Source organism: Narcine bancroftii, chromosome 5 (genome assembly GCF_036971445.1).
Source record: "Narcine bancroftii isolate sNarBan1 chromosome 5, sNarBan1.hap1, whole genome shotgun sequence".
NCBI lineage: Eukaryota > Metazoa > Chordata > Chondrichthyes > Torpediniformes > Narcinidae > Narcine > Narcine bancroftii.
The window spans coordinates 171,745,337-171,764,503 of record NC_091473.1 but is presented as its reverse complement, the minus strand read 5'-3'; the positions used below and the strand labels follow the sequence as shown (position 1 = coordinate 171,764,503).

The window sequence follows — 19,167 nt, the reverse complement described above, 5'->3', positions numbered from 1 at the left end:
TAGAACCATATTAGAAGCAGCATTCTTCCAGCAACAGGGTGGTGCTGTAGTACCCAAATGGATGCTTACTTTAGGGAAGCCCCTTTGAGAATAACATTACCCCATCTCCTTTTTCCCACCAAAATGCAACACTTCACGTTTCCCAACTCATCTTTCAAAGCAAGCGCCCATGCTGCAATTTCAGATGTTTTTGGTGTTTTCTGTCTGTCACTCAAGCCTTGAAACTGTAGAAGATTTGGGGAAGTCTCGAATGTAGCAGCCCATTGTAGGTCTTGAACCAGCAGTGGTCCAGTCTAACAATGGTAAGGTAAATCAACAGTACCCAGCTTTGCCTGTTTGTGTGAACTGGAGGAAAAGAAAATGAAGATGTCTCTCCGCCAGAAAAGAGTCTGAGGAGATTCCGAAGCACATCACAGTGAGATGTTGTCTCGAACATTCATACAGCAACAGTCCAGGAACATTTGTGAGGCTGTGCTCCAGGTGGCAGGAGGTCATGGTGAGGAGCGTATCTCCAGTTTCAGTGCTGACCTTTTAAATGATTTGGATGCAGATAAAAAAACCACACAAATGCTGGAGAAACTCAGCAGGTCAAACAGTGCCTTTATGTAGCAAAAGTTTAAACGTCAGTGATACATCTTCACCCTTGCTACATAAAGGCATTTGCGTGGTTTTTTTTTCCACTTAACCACAGTGTCAACCGAATCCTGTCTTTTACCTCTGGAGGTCGAGAATCCTTTATTACTGAAACTTTGTTTTTTTTGTGAACAAAGTAAAGCTGAGTTTGTTTGATGCTGGAGACGAACGGTAATGATACACGATTGTTTGTGTAATCTGGATGAGTTTTATACTGGAAAAGTAGTTCTAGTCGAAAAAAAAACACACTCAAAGTCAGGAGCTGAATTTCCCAGAAGCACCAAGAAACCCAGAAATGGGAACAAAATTGCTCTGCCCCAGTGAAGCCCACTTTCAGTTCCACTGCTCTGGAGCTAGAGGAATGACTTTCCAGATCAAATATTTAACATTTTTTAAAAATGATGTTGTATGTTCCTGGGACAACTGAAGGGCCAGATATGTAACAAGCACCGACGTTTTTTGGAATTGTGCAAATAAATATCTGGATTCATGAGCATAATGCAAAATTGACTAAATATGTACTTCATTTCATTTTTGTTCAATCTGGAAAATTCATCACCTTACCAGAAAATGTATTGCTAAACACATTTGCAGATAACAAATCTCATGTGAGAAATAAATTTTTCCCTGTCTCTTAATTTCATTCATACATTTCAACAGGCTTTTTTTTAAATCTAGTACAACTTATTATGCAAACCTCATATTTCACCAATACCACACATAGACACTCAGCTCTATAAAAGAAATTAAAATCACTACATCATTTAAATTGTCCCACTGTTATTTTATCATGACTAATGATAAACATTTACATTGTAGGAAAATATTACTGGTTGCATGAATTAAATGCAGAGACTAAAAGATGTGTCCCTATCCACCCAGCTGATGTAACAATACTTAATTTTCCCCAAATAACATATGTTGTGTGAAGTGATCTTCAATGACACCAAATATTAAATCCTCTTCCTTGTTGCATAAGTACCTGTAGGATTCCAAGGTGTATCATCTGCACTTCTTCTCTTTTTGGATCTGGATTTGAAAACTGGATCATCGTCATCAGATTCAAGTGATGGATAAACTGGACACATAAGAGAAATCTATAGATATTCATTGATTATATTATGCAAATATATAATGTTAATTTTATGGTCACTGACACCAACCAAGATCTGATTCCACATTTTGTAAGGTATTCTTCATGAGTACAAATACTGAATTAGATCTCCTCTCAAACTTTGCAATAAAAACATCCCTGATTTTCCAGTCCGTCTCGATAACTAAAGCCCCCTCAACCTCTGAATCATTTTAGTAAATCCCTTCTGCACCTTTTCCAAATCTTTTAACCATTGTTCTAAATGAGTTGCTCAGAAATGGATATAATGCACAAGCCAATGTTTTAGGAAAGGTTCATCATAACTTCTTGTATGCTTAACCTCCATCTATAAGGCACGGTGTGCTTTTTTTAAAAATACACATTTTCTCAACCCATCCTGCCAGTTATAACAAATTTCATACAGATATTCCCAGTGCTCTCTATTTTTGTGCCTCTTTTAGAATTCTGCCTTGTTATTATCACCTTATCTCCATTTTCCCACCAAAATGCAACACCTCACGTTTCCCCACTCATCTTTCAAAGCAAGCGCCCCTGCTGCAATTTCAGATGTTTTTTGGTGTTTTGTCTCTGTCACTCAACTGCAGAAGAATTGGGGTAGTCTTGGATGTAGCAGTTCATTGCACATCTTGAACCACCGGTGGTCCAGTCTGACATCCGCGTGGGTGGGGGAGAACGGGGGTGGGGGGTGAAGTGGTCCACATTAATCATGCAGGTACTATTTACTGTGGAAATGGGAGCAGCTTTGAGGAGAATGTTTATTTCATTTGTGATCATCTGTAGCAGTAGGCTATTGTAAGCTTCAGAGGTGCAGGTTTCAGAGATATAATTAAGAGCTGTTTATAGATTCCCCTTTGAGTGTGCAACTATAGCCACACGAGAGAGGTTTCTATGTCGGATATGCAATGCAATTGCCCTGTGGCAGAGAGACTTGGATTGATGATTTTACAGCTGCTGGGAAAGTGGACTAGTTAGATACCGATACAAAATCCTGTCCTATACTGGTTCACACGGCATGTTGGCCAAAGGCAAATCTGCTATTCACGGATGAGACAGACATCTGGCTGTGGAGGAGCCTTTCAACAGTGGTAAATTTATTTGAGTAGCCTAACATAAAAATTTAAGAGATGGAAGCAGGACTAGGCCAGTCAATCCTTTCATGCTGCTCCAACAAAATAATCACTGATCTTTCGTTTTTTGCACTAACCCCATTTCTTCATTTCCATGATATCTAAATTCTACCACATACCTGAGAATTGTTTGTAAGTCATTAAGGAACAAAAATAGTGCATGTGAGAAGATCACAGGAAGAGCTGTGATGGGAGAGGGAGCAGGGACAGGAAATCTGCTCAATGTTCCCTGCTCTACGCAATGCCACCAGTCTCACCCCTGTCTCCTCCCCCCCCCCCACCCCCTCCAATCGTTCCTTCTCAAAGGAGAAGAGGGAGTAGGTGATAATCTGAAACACTCTGCAGAGCTGACACCTGAAGAGAAACTTATTTTATTCCAATGGCTAACTAAAGATCCAAGCACAAATTTAGAAGGAATACGTGAGCTCTGGCATACAGCATTGAGCCTTTGCTCTGTTGGCTACAAAGGTAGTTTGCTGTTGGAGACCAATGCCCTCGATGATGTTGATAATTACATTTATAGGGCTAGGATTATAAAGAATAATACACTAGAGCAGCAGGAGAATTCCAATATGTAATTTCGAAATATGCAGCTTAGAAACAGGCCCTTCAGTTCAGCACATCCTTATTGATTGTCAAGTATTTATCTGCACCAATCCCATTTACTAGCACTCGGCGCAATATTTAAAAGGGCCTTAAAGAATACTATTTGCAAGCTTTCCCATAATAATTGTTCTTGCAGAATGGAGAGCTACACAGCCTAGTACAGGTACTGCCCAACTTATGACTGTAATTGGGACCGAAGGATCGGTCATATCTCAAAATGGACACAAGTCAGAATTTCGCCCATGTGCATGGAGTACCAAAGTCTTAAAGCAAATTTTTTAATCAAATGTTGTATTTGACAAACTATAACAGGGAAACAGGGCAGAAGAGCCAAAGTGTGCATACTTACTTTGTTAGTCGGCACCCAGGGTTCCATCGGCTGAGTGTGGCCATCTTGATTCCTGTGTGCATGCACGAGTCTTCAGTTGGTGCATGCTCGGTGGTTTCATCTAGTGAAATTCAGCTGACGCATGTGCAAGAGTTAAGTGCCCTGACGATATTGAATTCTCGCCCTTAACTCTCATGCATGTGCCGACCGAACTCCAATACGCAAAACCACCGTGCACGAGCCAACTGAAGACTTGCGCATGTGCACAGGAATCAAGATGGCCACACTCTGCCTATGGAACCTGGGACGCCGACTAACAAAGTAAGTATGCACACTTTGGCTCTTAGATGCCCTGTTTCCCTGTTATAGTTTGGTTCTTTCATGCCCTGTGTCCCTATTATAGTTTGTCAAATAAAACATGAACCACACAAATTTTATATTTTTTCTGTTATATATTTTTTTAAAATTCAGTTGTATGTGCAGATGGTCATAAGTCACATAGATCACAAGTTGAGAAGTATCTGTACAATTACTAACTTAAATTTTTTTAATTATCCTTTTCTTAGTTTGGCTATGTTCAACAATACTATCAAGCAATTACACTTAGAAACAGTTCTTTTATCTTTATTATATTTATGTTAAGCCTATTTAATTCAACAAAATATTCAACACATTAAATATCAGTAGTTATCTTCAGCAACTCAACTATTAAAATTGCATTAATATTTTGATGGTTTGAAGCAATTTCTAAGGAAATCATTGGTTTAACATGATCTATCCAGCTTATCTCTAAAATGCAATAAAATTAGTTATTTTCAAGGTATATTCTTCCTTTCACCACAAGACTTGACTTGCAAGTGGAGAATTAGTGGTTTGTACTTGATAGTAAGAACTTTGTAATTCACATATTTCCTTACATCTTCCCAAAATCAACTAATTCAGTTGCCATCACAATAATGAATGAATTAAACTGAGATAACATGGAAAGTCAAATCTCAAAAGACCCCAAACTTTAAGTCCAGGAAATCAGTTACTGCACAACATTGTTTAGATACGAGGGAAGTGTTCTGTCACTTTGCATTTTCCTTCAATTCTAATTTTGTAATATCAATTTGAGGGGAAAGAGGAGAGGGGAAAGAGGAGAGGGGAAAGAGGAGAGGGGAAAGAGGAGAGGGGAAAGAGGAGAGGGGAAAGAGGAGTGGGAAAGAGGAGTGGGAAAGAGGAGATGGGAAAGAGGAGAGGGAAAGAGGAGAGGGGAAAGAGGAGAGGGAAAGAGGAGAGGGGAAAGAGGAGAGGGGAAAGAGGAGAGGGGAAAGAGGAGAGGGGAAAGAGGAGAGGGGAAAGAGGAGAGGGGAAAGAGGAGTGGGAAAGAGGAGATGGGAAAGAGGAGAGGGAAAGAGGAGAGGGGAAAGAGGAGAGGGGAAAGAGGAGAGGGGAAAGAGGAGAGGGGAAAGAGGAGAGGGGAAAGAGGAGAGGGGAAAGAGGAGAGGGGAAAGAGGAGAGGGGAAAGAGGAGAGGGGAAAGAGGAGAGGGGAAAGAGGAGTGGGGAAAGAGGAGTGGGGAAAGAGGAGTGGGAAAGAGGAGTGGGAAAGAGGAGAGGGGAAAGAGGAGTGGGAAAGAGGAGTGGGAAAGAGGAGTGGGAAAGAGGAGTGGGAAAGAGGAGAGGGGAAAGAGGAGAGGGGAAATGAACCAACTTGATGTCTTCTATCATGTACAAAAATTAACTAAAGACTAAAGATAAACCTAAAAATAGTTCTGTGTTTCTTTTGGTGGGCTTTGTTGCTATTTTGTAAGAATAACGAAAGCCCAGAAAGAATGCAGGTCAGTGCCAAACAAACACCTGACGTAGCCATACATCCTGAAGGCGGTGAAAAGAATATTCATTTAAGGACCAACAACGACTGTCAAATATTTTAGCAATAAACTTCAAAGTTCTGCATTTCCTAATTTAACTTCTTTAAAAAAGACAAGCAAAACACATTTAAAAACATTTACATAAACTCAAATCACTCTACGTAGTGCAAATACTTTACTTCACAATTGGTTAACCTTAAGAAAAAATGCAAAACAACTTTGAATAACAATTGTTGGTTGACAGCATTCTGCACTCACTATTTTACTTGATTTGTATGCTTGTGTCACTGTTATTTATCAAATATTCTTACCATAATCAGAATCTTTGAAACATGCTCCAAGGCTGTCCTGGTCTTCATAATCATTGATGTCAATAGTGCTCTGTATAGTACTTTTGACCAACCGTTTCCCTGTGTGCTTATTAACGTTGCTATTAGTTTTCTTTGATCCTTGAACTATCGAAGAGCTATTTTTAACTTGGTTACTGGTCCATGAAGTCTGCAAGCAAGACTCTGAGGATTGAAGATTCGCCATTGACAACATGCCCTGGATGGCTTCTTGTGTGCTCGGTGAGGCTGGAGGTTGACTGAAAGAGAAACAAAAGAATTAATGTTCTTTCTTATCAAAACTAAACTAATAAGACACAGCAAATGCAGATATTTGCATTCATAAGAATCATAGAATGGAGATGTGTAGTAGGTTACTCAATATGATCATGGCTGATCATGGAACCTCCTTATCTCATATTACAGCTTGAATGATCATTTGTACAAAAAATGGAACAAAATGAATACAAATGGCCTAATTGGTCAGATTCTGCTGGGGAATGCATGGAAGTTGTTAAGGAAGACATTTAGAATGACCAGTACTTACATAATTGTAAGTTCCAGCTTTGCAAAGAATTATGAACTTACTGGACACTCTTTGTAGGCCTACAATGGCCTCCTCATGGAGTGTTCATCATTTATACTGGATGGTCACCTGCAAACATTGTCCTGCTTATCCATTGCTCAGAAATCACAAAAGAGCTGTAAGGCACAAATCGCGGAGATCAGGACCCTGGCACGGAGTCTGGTCCTGTAGCCAAGAAGGGAAGGGAGAAGAGCCGAGTTATAGTGATAGGGAATTCCATAGTTAGGGGGACAGATCTGTGGAAGAGATCGAGTATCCCAGATGGCATGTTGCCTCCCTGGTGCCAAAGACCGAGATATCTCAGATCGAGTTCATGGCATTCTCAGGAGGGTGGGTGAGCAGCCAGATGTCATGGTCCACATAGGGACCAATGAAGTGACTAGGAAAGGTGAAGTGGTTCTTTGAGGAGAGTTCTGAGAGTTAAGCACTAGGTTGAAGGAGAGGATCTCAAGGTTGTGATCTCAGAATTGTTACCCGTGCCAAGTGCGAGACAGGTTAAAAATGGGGGGATAATGCAGCTTAACATGTGGCTAAAGACGTGGTGCAGGAGGGAGGGCTTCAGGTTTCTGGATTATTGGCCTCTCTTCCAGGGAAGGTGGAACCTGTTCTGACAGAACGGTTTGCATCTGAACAGGAGGGGGGAGTAGCTAGTGCTACTCTGATGAGTTTAAAGCAGATTTTTAGGGTGGGGGTGGGAACCAGAGTGTCAGAGCAGATAGAGAAATGGAGGAGGGTAAAGATGAACTGAAAATCACATGCACCGTTAAATATCAACGGGTTCTATGCAGTGGAAATTTTCTAAAGTGCATCTATTTCAATGCAAGGAATATTGTAGGAAAGGCAGACAAGCTTAGAGCATGGATTGGCACTTGGAATTATGACGTGTGGCCATTAATGAAACCTGGTTGCAGGAAGACCAGGACTGGCAGCTCAATGTTCTGGGCTTCTGTTGCATCAGATGCGATAGAATATTTACTGTAAGACAGTGAAAGGGGGAGGAGTGGTATTGCTCGTCAGGGAAAATATTACAGCTGTGCTCAGGCAGGGCAGACCAGAGATCTTGTCTACTGAGGCAATATGGGTGGAGTTGAGGAATAGGAAAGGTATAACCACGCTCATAGGGCTGTATTACAGACCGCCCAATAGTAAACGAGAGTTGGAGGGGCAAATCTGTAGAGATAACAGACAGCTGCAGGAAACACAAGGGCTGGATGGCTTGCAGTTTGTAAAATATGTTCAGGAAAGTTTTCCAAATCAATATATAGAGATAACAACTAGAGAGAGTGCAATACTGGATCTCCTTTTAAGGAATAAGACAGGACAGGTGACAGAAGTATGTGTAGGGAAACATTTTGAGTCCAGTGATCATAATGCCATTAGTTTCAAGTTAATTATGGAGAAGGATTGGTCTAGGCCTCGGGTTGAGATTCTAAATTGGAGAAAGGCTAATTTTGAGGAAATGAGAAAGGATTTAGAATGCGTGGATTGGGATGTTTTTTACAGGAAAGGATATGCAAGGTAAGAGGAGGATCTTCAAAGGTAAAGTTTTGAGAGTATAGTGTTCCTGTCAGGATTAAATCCAAGGACAGAAGGCAGAAGGAACCTTTTGAGGAATAGTGGGGATCTGGTATAGAAATAGAGGTGTATAGCAAATATAGGCAACATGAAGCAAATTAGGTACTTGAGGACTATAAAAAAAATGCAATAAGAAACCTCAAGGAAGAAATCAGGAAGGCAAAAAAAAAAGACATGAGGTTGCTTTGGCAGACAATGTGAAGGAAAACCCTAAGGGTTTCTAAAGGTATATTAAGAGCAAAAGGATAATAAGGGGTATAATTTGTTCCCTTGAAGACCAGAGTGGTCAGCTTTATATGGAGCCAAAGGAGATGGGAGAGATCTTGATTTTTTTTTTCATCAGTATTCATTCAGGAAACAGGCAGAGTCATGGGACGTAAGGAAAACAAGTAGGGAGGTCATGGAAACTATACAGATTAAAGAGGAGGAAGTGTTTGCTGTCTTACAGTAAATAAATCCCCAGGGTCTGAAAAGATATTCCCTCTGACCTTGAGGGAGACTAGTGTAGAAATTGCAGAGGGTCTGGCAGAAATAGTTAAAATGGTCTTGGCCATGGAAAATTGGAGGGTAGTTCATGTTGCTCGGTTGTTTAAAAAAGGCTCCAAGAGTAACCCTGGAAATTATAGGCTGGTGAGCCTGACGTTAGTAATATACAAATCATTGGAAGATGATTTTAGAGATCGGATACAAATTAATTGCATAACTAGAAACTGATTAGGGGTAGTCAACATGGCTTTGTGCGTGGTAGGTCATGCTTAACCAATCTGATAACGTTTTCAAAGAAGTTACCAGGAAAATTGATGAAGGAAAAGCTATGGATGTTGTCTACATGAAATTTAATAAGGCCTTTGACAAGGTCCCACATGGGAGTTTAGTCAGGAAGGTTCAGACGCTAGGTGTTCATGGTGAAGTAGTGAACAGGATTCAACAATGGCTTCTCAGACTGAAAGTCTGTGACTAGTGGTGTGCCTCAGGAATCAGTGCTGGGACCATAGTTGCTTGTCATCTATATCAATGATCTAGATGATAATGTGGTCAATTGGATTAGCAAGTTTGCAGAAACACTAAGATTGGAGTTGTTGTGGACAGCGAAGAAGTTTTTCAACATTTGCAGGGGGATTTGGAAGGTAGAATTTAATGCAGACAAGTGTGAGGCATTTTGGAAGGATAAACCAAGAAAGGACGTACACAGTGAATGGTAGGGCACTAAGGAGTGGGGTAGAACAGAGAGATCTGGGAATACAGAATTCCCTGAAAGTGGTGTCACAGGTGGATAGGGTTCTAAAGAGAGATTTTGGCATACTTCATAAATCATCAAAATATTGAGTGCAGGAGTTGGGATGTAATGGCAAAATTGTATAGGACATTGATGAGGTCAAATTTGGAGCAATGTGTGTGATTTTGGTCACCAAACTACAGGAAAGAAAGAAATAAGATAGAAAGTATGCAGAGAAGATTTACGAGGATGTTGCCTGGACTTCAGGAACTGAGTTTCAGGGAAAGGTTGAACAGGTCGGGACTTTATTCTCTGGAGTGCAGAAGATTGAGGGAAGATTTCATAGAGATATTTAAAATTGAGGGGAATAGACAGAGCAAATGTAGATTGGCTTTTTCCTATGACATTACAAGCTCCGGAACACATCTGTGGAAAAGGAGGGTCAAGCCATTGTAGAAGCTGTGAGGCACTGGAGACACTACCTGGCTGGTTTAAGATTTACACTCCTCACTGACCAGCGCTCGGTCGCATTCATGTTCAGTAATGTCAAGAGGGGAAAAATCAAGAATGACAAGATTCCTAGGTGGAGGATCGAGCTCTCCATCTACAATTATGACATCGCCTATCAGCCAGGAGCCCTTAATGACCCTCCAGATGTTTCATCCAGAGGAAGCTGTGCCTCTGCACACACCGGTCAACTGCGGTCTCTGCATAATGAGTTCTGCCATCCAGGGGCTACCTGCAAGGATCATTTTGTCAAGGTGCACAATCTGCCCTACTTCATGGAAGACGCCAGGGAAATGACCAGGTCTTGCCAGGTCTGCGCAGAGTGCAAGCGCACATCCACCGCCCTGCAAAGGTGCACCTGATCCAGGCCTTTCGAACGGATCAGTGTCGATGTTAAGGGACCTCTCCCCTCCACAAACAGGAACACTTTCTTCCTCTCTATAATAGATGAGTACTCCCGCTTTCCGTTCACCATTCCATGTCCAGACATGTCCACTTTGTCAGTCATAAAGGTCCTAGACTCCATTTTCGCCCTGTTCGGGGTTCCCAGCTATATTCATAGTGACCGGGGCTCATCCTATATGAGTGACGAGCTACATCAGTACCTGCTGGTGAGGGGCATCACATCCAGCAGGACTACTAGCTACAACCCCCAGGGGAACGGGCAGGTTGAAAAGGAGAACGCCACATCTGGAAGGCTGTCAAAATGGCCCTGAAGTCAAAAGGCCTTCCAGACTCACACTGGCAGGAAGTGCTCCCTATGGCGCTTCATTCCATCTGGTCGCTACTATGTACTGTGACCAACGCAACTCCTTATGAGCTCGTATTCAATTTTGAAAGAAGGTCGGAATCGGGAACTACACTCCCAATCTGGCTCACCACTCCTGGTCCAGCCCTTCTCAGGAAGCAGGTGAGGAGAAGCAAGACAAAAAGGGTGAAAAGGGTGAAACTACTCCACACCAATCCCATGACACCGTCTCCATCAGGGACCTGGCACCCGCCGGAACAGAATCTGTTGCCTCAGGTGCCCTGTTAGCCACGGAGCTCATTCTCGCCACCCCCAGTCAGGGCCTCAGGGGATCTGGCTCAGGAGGAAATTGCATCCCCCTCCACCTTTGAGCTGGAAACCCAGCCCACCACACCTCCCTCACAAGGGAAGGAGGAGACCCACGGAGCCCAAGGTCCTCCAGTGCTGAGGCACTCCACCAGAATCTCCAGACCCCCCCTCAAACCATTTAAATCTGAAAATATCTGTATCATTTTTGATTTTTTTGCTCAGGATCTATGTTCTCTGCCTTCATTCAGAGACCCAAAATTCTGCAGGAAGGGGTGAATGCAGTGAACTGAGATTCACTGGTGGTGTGTTGTACTGATGGCTGGCTCCGCCTCCCGGCTCTGCCCCCATCTCTCCATATATAACCCTGGTTTCTTGCCTAAACCTTGAGCCCCTCTGAAGACCACTGTAAGATCCTACCCTCAGTTATATGCTACTAAAGGCGTGCATTCTCCCTCCAGTCACGAGAGCTTTTATTCACGCTACAGCCTGCACATTTTGTCCAAATTAACATTTCTTTAAATCCATATTCATTTCATTCATATATAACCCCAAAACATTCAAGTGGACCACCAAATATTAAATAAAAAGCAACTTAAGATTTGGAGAAGTATCCAAGCCCATGAAAGGGAACCAGACAAATTATGTGAGTGATCTAATGATAAAATCATAAGCCAATAATGGGGATTATATATCAACATCTTAACTCAAAACACACTGAAATTTAAATCTAAATGAAACTTATAGATGATACTTATATCTTCACAGAAGATAATATTATAGTAAAATAGTAAAACTCCTGTTATCTGACACCTACAGGGATAGGTAGATGACAGATAAGTGAGTTTTCCGGATGCTTGAGACTCACTCTTACAAATGCCTAATTAATACACCTGTATTAAGAATAAACAGTTTAAAAAACAAAATTACTATATTGTTTTTAGATTGAACAAACTCCACTTGCATGAATATATAAACCTTGAAGCATTTTGCTTTATTTTCAGTCACATTCTTTGAAAACATTTAACCGTTGCTGCATCTGCAGGTTCCTCCCCCTCCACAGGGCTGCTCGAAAGACTAACAATATAATCATAATTAAAACCCCTCCCCAAGTTTACAGATGAAACCTACGAATATAGTTAAAACAGTAAAATCCCCTTTATCCGGATATTCAATCAACCAGAAACTCAAATAAATGGCAAAAAATTTTGAGGACATAAATAAATAAATAGATTTTTCCTTTAGATAAAGAAGAACAAATAAAGTTTTAAATAAAAGTTTAAATATAAGATTTAAATTGTAAAAGTAAATGTTCTCCGAAACAAAAATTCAGCCAGCGGAGCGCCCTGGTCGTGCCCCGCCTGCAGCAGTTGTTTGAATAAAGTTTCAATAAAGTTGTGCTTGAATAAAATGGTAGCGCCTAGGATGAAGAGCCAGTTGGTGCCGCTTGCCATTGGGGCGAAATTCCCAAAATGATTCCCTATCCCTACCGGATAAAAAGTCTTTATTTGTATATTATTAAGTATATTTGTAAGGCTTTATCTGTAAACTTGGGGGTGGGTTAATTATGATGGCACCACAGTTAGCACAGTGGTTAGTGCAACATTGTTACAGCGCTTGTGATCAGGGTTCGAATTTAAAGGAGAATACACCAAGGGCCTGCCAGGACACTGGTGTGGAAGTGTCAGGTTGCCAGAATAAGAAAGGTGCACTCAGGGCCTGAGCGGGAAACTTGCGTGGAGGTGAGTCGGGTTGTGTCGAGGGCCTGACTGGGACACTGGCGTGGAGGTGAGTCGGGTTGTGTCGAGGGCCTGACCGGGACACTTGCGTGGAGGTGAGTCAGGTTGTGTCAAGGGCCTGAGCGGGACACTTGCGAGGAGGTGAGTCGGGTTGAGTCGAGGGCCTGACCGGGATACTTGCGTGGAGGTGAGTCAGGTTGTGTTGAGGGCCTGACTGCGACACTTACTTTGGTGGAGATGAGTCTGATAACCCCAAGGGCATGACCAAGACACCAGATTCAAGATCGGGTCGATGCTGCTCACCGCTAGGGCGAATCTCCCAAAGCGTCTCCCTATTCCTGCCTAGTAAGAGGCCATATCTTTATTAGCATTAGGTGTATTAGTAAGGTTTCATCTATAAACTTGGAGTGAGGGAATTAATTATGATGGCAACACCGTTAGCATAGCAGCTAGCACAACATTGTTATCGAACCGGGATTTTTTAAGTTATGGAAATTACTTGATTTAAGTGAACTTTACTTAAATGAAGACTGCAGACTAATTTTATTTTTCAAATTACTTTACATTTTGCACTGTCTTTAAATGGTGTATTCTTAATGAAGTTGTATTAGTTAGGCATTGTAAGAGGGAGTCTCAGTTAACCGTAAAATTCACATTTCCAGCATCTGTGATGCCTGTTGGTGCTGGATAATGGGGATTTTACTGGTGCTGTTGCAGTGCTGCGCTAATTGTTCCACCATTGTAATTAATCCTGCACTCCCCCAAGTTTACATATCAAGCCTTACTAATATACTTAATAATATACTAATATTTCTTTCTTTGGCTTGGCTTCGCGGACGAAGATTTATGGAGGGGTAATGTCCACGTCAGGTGCAGGCTCGTTTGTGGCTGACAAGTCCGATGCGGGACAGGCAGACACGGTTGCAGCGGTTGCAAGGGAAAATTGGTTGGTTGGGTGTTGGGTTTACTAATATCTTTGGCTTGGCTTCGCGGACGAAGATTTATGGAGGGGGTAAGAAGTCCACGTCAGCTGCAGGCTCGTTTGTGGCTGACAAGTCCGATGCGGGACAGGCAGACACGGTTGCAGCGGTTGCAGGGGAAAATTGGTTGGTTGGGGTTGGGTTTTTCCTCTTTTGCCTTTTGTCAGTGAGGTGGGCTCTGCGGTCTTCTTCAAAGGAGGTTGCTGCCCGCCAAACTGTGAGGCGCCAAGATGCACGGTTTGAGGCGATATCAGCCCACTGGCGGTGGTCAATGTGGCAGGCACCATGAGATTTCTTTAGGCAGTCCTTGTACCTTTTCTTTGGTGCACCTCTGTCACGGTGGCCAGTGGAGAGCTCGCCATATAACACGATCTTGGGAAGGCGATGGTCCTCCATTCTGGAGACGTGACCCATCCAGCGCAGCTGGATCTTCAGCAGCGTGGACTCGATGCTGTCGACCTCTGCCATCTCGAGTACTTCGTAAACTTGGGGGAGTGCAGGATTAATTACAATGGTGGAACAATTAGCGCAGCACTGCAACAGCACCAGTAAAATCCCCATTATCCAGCACCAACAGGCGTCACAGATGCTGGAAATGTGAATTTTACGGTTAACTGAGACTCCCTCTTACAATGCCTAACTAATACAACTTCATTAAGAATACACCATTTAAAGACAGTGCAAAATGTAAAGTAATTTGAAAAATAAAATTAGTCTGCAGTCTTCATTTAAGTAAAGTTCACTTAAATCAAGTAATTTCCATAACTTAAAAAATCCCGGTTCGATAACAATGTTGATCTAGCTGCTATACTAACGGTGTTGCTAATATAGACTCTTACTAAAGCAGGGATAAGGAGTCATTTTAAGGGAGTCACCCAAAGGGCGAGCGGCATCAACCAGGTGATGCCATTTTATTCAAACACAATTTATTCAAACAGCTGCTACGAGCAAAGCACGGCCAAGGCACTCCACTGGCTGAATATTTGCTCCCATCTTCACCAAAGTTTTATATGTTACTTTTTATTTAAATATTTTATTTTTGATTTTCAAAGACTCAAACAAATCCAAACAAACAACACAACCTCTCTCAACAATGGCATATAACTTTCAGTCTGTTTATTCCCTACACCCCTCTCCCAAACCCTAATACCACAAGAAAAAGATTATACAAATTAAACAAACACAAAAAAATCAATTATCGGTAATTGTCAAAATAAAGCACAATTGTCAGATCAAAAACTAGTTTATTATGCTTGAACAGGGGAGACTACAGCAGGATGAGGGCGGAATTGGTCAGCGTGGACTGGGAGCACAGGCTAGTTGGCAGAACAGTTGAGGAACAGTGGAAGACTTTCAAAGAGATTTTTCACAGTGCTCAACAAAAATATATTCCCGTTAAAAATAAGGGCAGTAAGAGAGGGAAGAATCAACCTTGGTTAACTAAAGATATAATGGAAAGTATTAAAATTAAAAGCTCATCTGTACAAAGAAGCCAAGAGTAGTGGGAAACTGAAAGATTGGGAAAACTTTAAAAAGCAACAAAGGGCAATTAAATGGGAAACAGAGAAAGGGAAGAAAGATTATGAAGGTAAATTAGCACAAAGTATAAAAAGATAGCAAAAAATTTTATAAATATATCAAATGGAAGAGGGTGGCAAGAGACAACACAAGTCCCTTGGAAGACGAGAAGGGGAAATTAATATTGAGTAATGAAGAAATGGCTGAGGCATTGAACAGATATTTTGTGTCAGTCTTCATGGTGGAAGTCAGATCTAGCATGCCAAAGATAGGGATGCAAAGGGAGGTGAGGGCCTCGAAAAAATAATTGTTACAAAAGAGATAGTGATGAGCAAACTAATGGGACTGAAGACGGACAAATCCCCTGGTACTGATGGGATGCATCCCAGGGCACTGAAAGAAATGGTGGGAGTGATAGTTGATACGTTGGTAGTCATATACCAAAATTCGGTGGATTCTGGGCAGGTTGGAAGACAGCAAATGTCACACCATTTTTTTAAAAAGGGATGTAGGCAGAAGACGGGTAACTGTCGGCCAGTTAGCTTAACGTCTGTAGTCAGGAAAATGCTTCAAACTGTCATTAAAGATGAAATAGCAAGACATTTAGTTATTCCATCAGGCAGACGCAGCATGGATTCGGAAAGGGCAGGCCTTGTTTGACAAACTTGCTGGAGTTCTTTGAGGATATAATGGGTGGGGTAGATAGAGGGGAACAGGTTGATGTTGTATATTTGGATTTCCAGAAGGCGTTTGATAAGGTGCTGCACAAGAGACTTATCCATAACATACAGATGAATGGAGTCGGGGGAAGTATATTGACATGGATTGAGGATTGGGTTAACTGACAGATGGCAGAGAGTCAGGATAAATTGGTGTTTTTCTGATTGACAGCCAGTGGGAAGTGGGGTGCCGCAGGGGTCAGCTGTTCACCATTTACATCGATAATTTGGAAGAGGGGACAGAGTGTAGCGTGGCCAAGTTTGCGGATGATACTAAATTAAGTTGAAAAGCAAATTGTACAGAGGATGTGGAAAGGCTGCAGAAGGATATAGTTCAGTTAGGAGAGTGGGCAAAGGTTTGGGAGATGGAATACAACGTTGGTAAATGGAGGTCACCCTCTTTGGTAGGAAAAATAAAAGAGCAGATTATTATTTAAATGGTGAAAAACTGCAGCATGCTGTAGTGCAGAAGGACTTGGGAGTGCTTATGAATGAATCGCAAAAAGTTGGGTTGCAGGTACAACAGGTTATTAAGAAGGCAAATGCCTTCTTCGCTGGAGGAATTGAATTCAAGAGCAGGGAGGTCATGCTGCAACAGTACAAGGTAATGGTGAGGCCGGAACTGGAGAACTGTGTACAGTTCTGGTCCCCATACTTGAGGAAGGATATACTGGCCTTGGAGTCAGTCCAGAGGAGGTTGATCCCGGAGATGAGGGGGCTGACCTACGAGGAGAGACTAAATCGGCTGGGATTATACTCACTTGAATTCAGAAGAATAAGAGAAGATCTTATAGAAACATATAAAATTATGAAAGGGATAGATAAGATAGAGGCAGGAAAATTGTTTTCACTAGTAGGTGAGACCAGAACTAGAGGACAGAGCCTCAATATTCAGGGCCATCGATTTGTCAGAGATGAGGAAAAGCTGTTTTTCCCCGAGAGTAGTGAATCTGTGGAATTCTCTACCCAGGGAAGCGGTTGAGGCGACTTCATTAAACATATTTAAGGTTCAGTGAGATAGATTTTTACATAAAAAATGGAATTAAAGGATATGGGGAAAAGGCAGGTCGGTGGAGTTGAGTTCAATGATCTGCCATTCCTGGCTGAGCAGGCTCGACGGGCCAGATGGCCGACTCCTGCTCCTGTTTCTTATGTAAATATGCAAGCAATAAGTAATTAAACATCTGAGATTCAATTGAACCAAGATTAAAAAATAAAAAATCGAAGTATTATGAAAGCATCACCACTGAGAGAAGAGTTGATGCTTTAGCTGGTTAACTCTGCACTTCTATCATTCTCTGCCCAAATGCTGTCTGCCTGCTGAGTACTTTCAACATTATTCATTTCAGATTTCTAGTGTCTAGTGGACAGAAGTATCACATCAGCCCTTGTAAGCTCTTATTTTTTTTAATGAAAATTATGTTTTGATCACATCTAAATTGCTTTCTGCTTGTTTACAGTTAGTGAACTTAACCCTGTTATGATATCATTTGTACCTGAATTCAGTGATGTCGTAGTTGGTAGCTTTGGCTACTTTAATGATTTTGCTGCAAACAAAAAACATTAGGTTAGATTTTTCAGGTAAGCGCTTCAATTTGATTTCCATAAAACAACTAAACATAAATGAACAAATCTCATTGTAACAAAGCAAATTTATTAAATAGTTAGTAGGAGTGCAGTAAAAACTTAAGAAAGAAATAATAGCTCATTTAATTAAAAAACACCATCATGATTTACTACTGAAACGTAACTATTAAATGTTTTAATTTTTCTTCTTAGATTTTTTTTAAAGCCTTGATTCATACCTGTTTCCACTGTACTCAAGGCCCCCAACCTGTTTGCTGGCCTGCAACAGATCCAGTATCCCAGCAGAACTACCTGTTTCAGTTGTTTTTTCAGTACTGGGATCTGGCTTCGCCTCGGTGTCAATATGAAGTGAATCTTCATCAGTTGAGTTGTCATCCTGCAGAAATGAAAATGAAAAAGAAATGGCCAGCCAAGATGGTGTTGGGAGTCCACTGCCTCCTTCTCTGGAGCAAGATATGATGGCAATAAATGTTCGCCTTGCAAATGGGAACCAAATCTCGATTTTAAAGAAAATTAAAAGAACTGCACAAAAAAAAGTAAGAAATTGATGCAACTGCCAGTTAACATCTCTAATGGGACTGAAGACGGACAAATCCCCTGGTACTGATGGGATGCATCCCAGGGCACTGAAAGAAATGGTGGGAGTGATAGTTGATACGTTGGTAGTCATATACCAAAATTCGGTGGATTCTGGGCAGGTCCTGGCAGGTTGGAAGACAGCAAATGGTGCATTCGTTTTATAATTTTGTGAGCTACAGAAGAATCAACTCTGCCCCCTGTTGATTCCCCAAGTGAAGCTAAATCTGCTGGTGAAGCTAAATCTGCTGAATTTGAAATAATATAGCTGAAAAAAATGTTATCATATTCTTTGGGAGTTGTCAAATCTATTTTACAGTAGGTGATTTGAATGATTTGGAAGCAATATTATTGTCTGTAAAGCTTTTGATGCCAATGGTTGGCCCCCGAGTACTGGTAATGCTGTTTGGTGAAGTAGATGTGAACTTACCTGGTTAGAGCAGTGCTGAACTAGAGGTTCCTTTATTTCTGCAACTCCAACACTCTCTTTGGTCTTTGTTAAAACTAAAAAAAAACAAAATGTACAGTCAGTCTTCTGTGCCCACAAGGCCACCAATTCCATTAAAGCCATATTTCAGACCAATTTCTCCATGTCAACCAAGTTGACTACCTAATTTAGTCACATTCGACTGTGTTCAGCCTATATCCCTCTAAACATTTCCTATGTACAAATTATAATTGTCCTTCAAATATTACAAATGTAACCACTTCAACTTCTCTGGCAGCTTGTTCCATATATCGATCACCCTCTATATGAAAAAAAGATACCCTATGTCCACTTTAAACATTCCCCCCCCCCCCATGGTAAATCTGTGCCCACTCATTTTAGATCCCTGACCCAGGAAATGGGATGATGACTATTTACTTTATCTATGCCCTTGTTATTTTCATAAACCTCTATTAAGGTCTCCCACAGACTCCTAACATTCAAGGGAGAAGAGACCAAGGCTATCCAGCCGTTCTTATAATTCAGACCAGTCAGTCCTGTTAACATTCTCATGAATCTTTCCTGCATCTTTTCCACCTTTAATTAAATCTTTTCTTTCGCAGAGTGACTGGAATACTCCGTGTGGTCTCATCAATGGCCTGCTTGTGGCGTTGTAACAATATATCCCTGGTCCC

At 41.5% G+C, this 19,167-nt stretch overlaps 1 protein-coding gene across 1 annotated transcript in view; it reads right to left on the bottom strand.

The window, feature by feature from the left end:
- The window catches only part of phf2 (PHD finger protein 2), a 156,040-nt gene that overhangs the window by 12,481 nt on the left and 124,392 nt on the right, over positions 1-19,167 (bottom strand). The window contains 5 exon segments of the mRNA XM_069939768.1: positions 1,616-1,711; positions 5,974-6,248; positions 17,379-17,429; positions 17,688-17,845; positions 18,476-18,549. Coding sequence (XP_069795869.1) covers positions 1,616-1,711; positions 5,974-6,248; positions 17,379-17,429; positions 17,688-17,845; positions 18,476-18,549 — 654 coding nt within the window.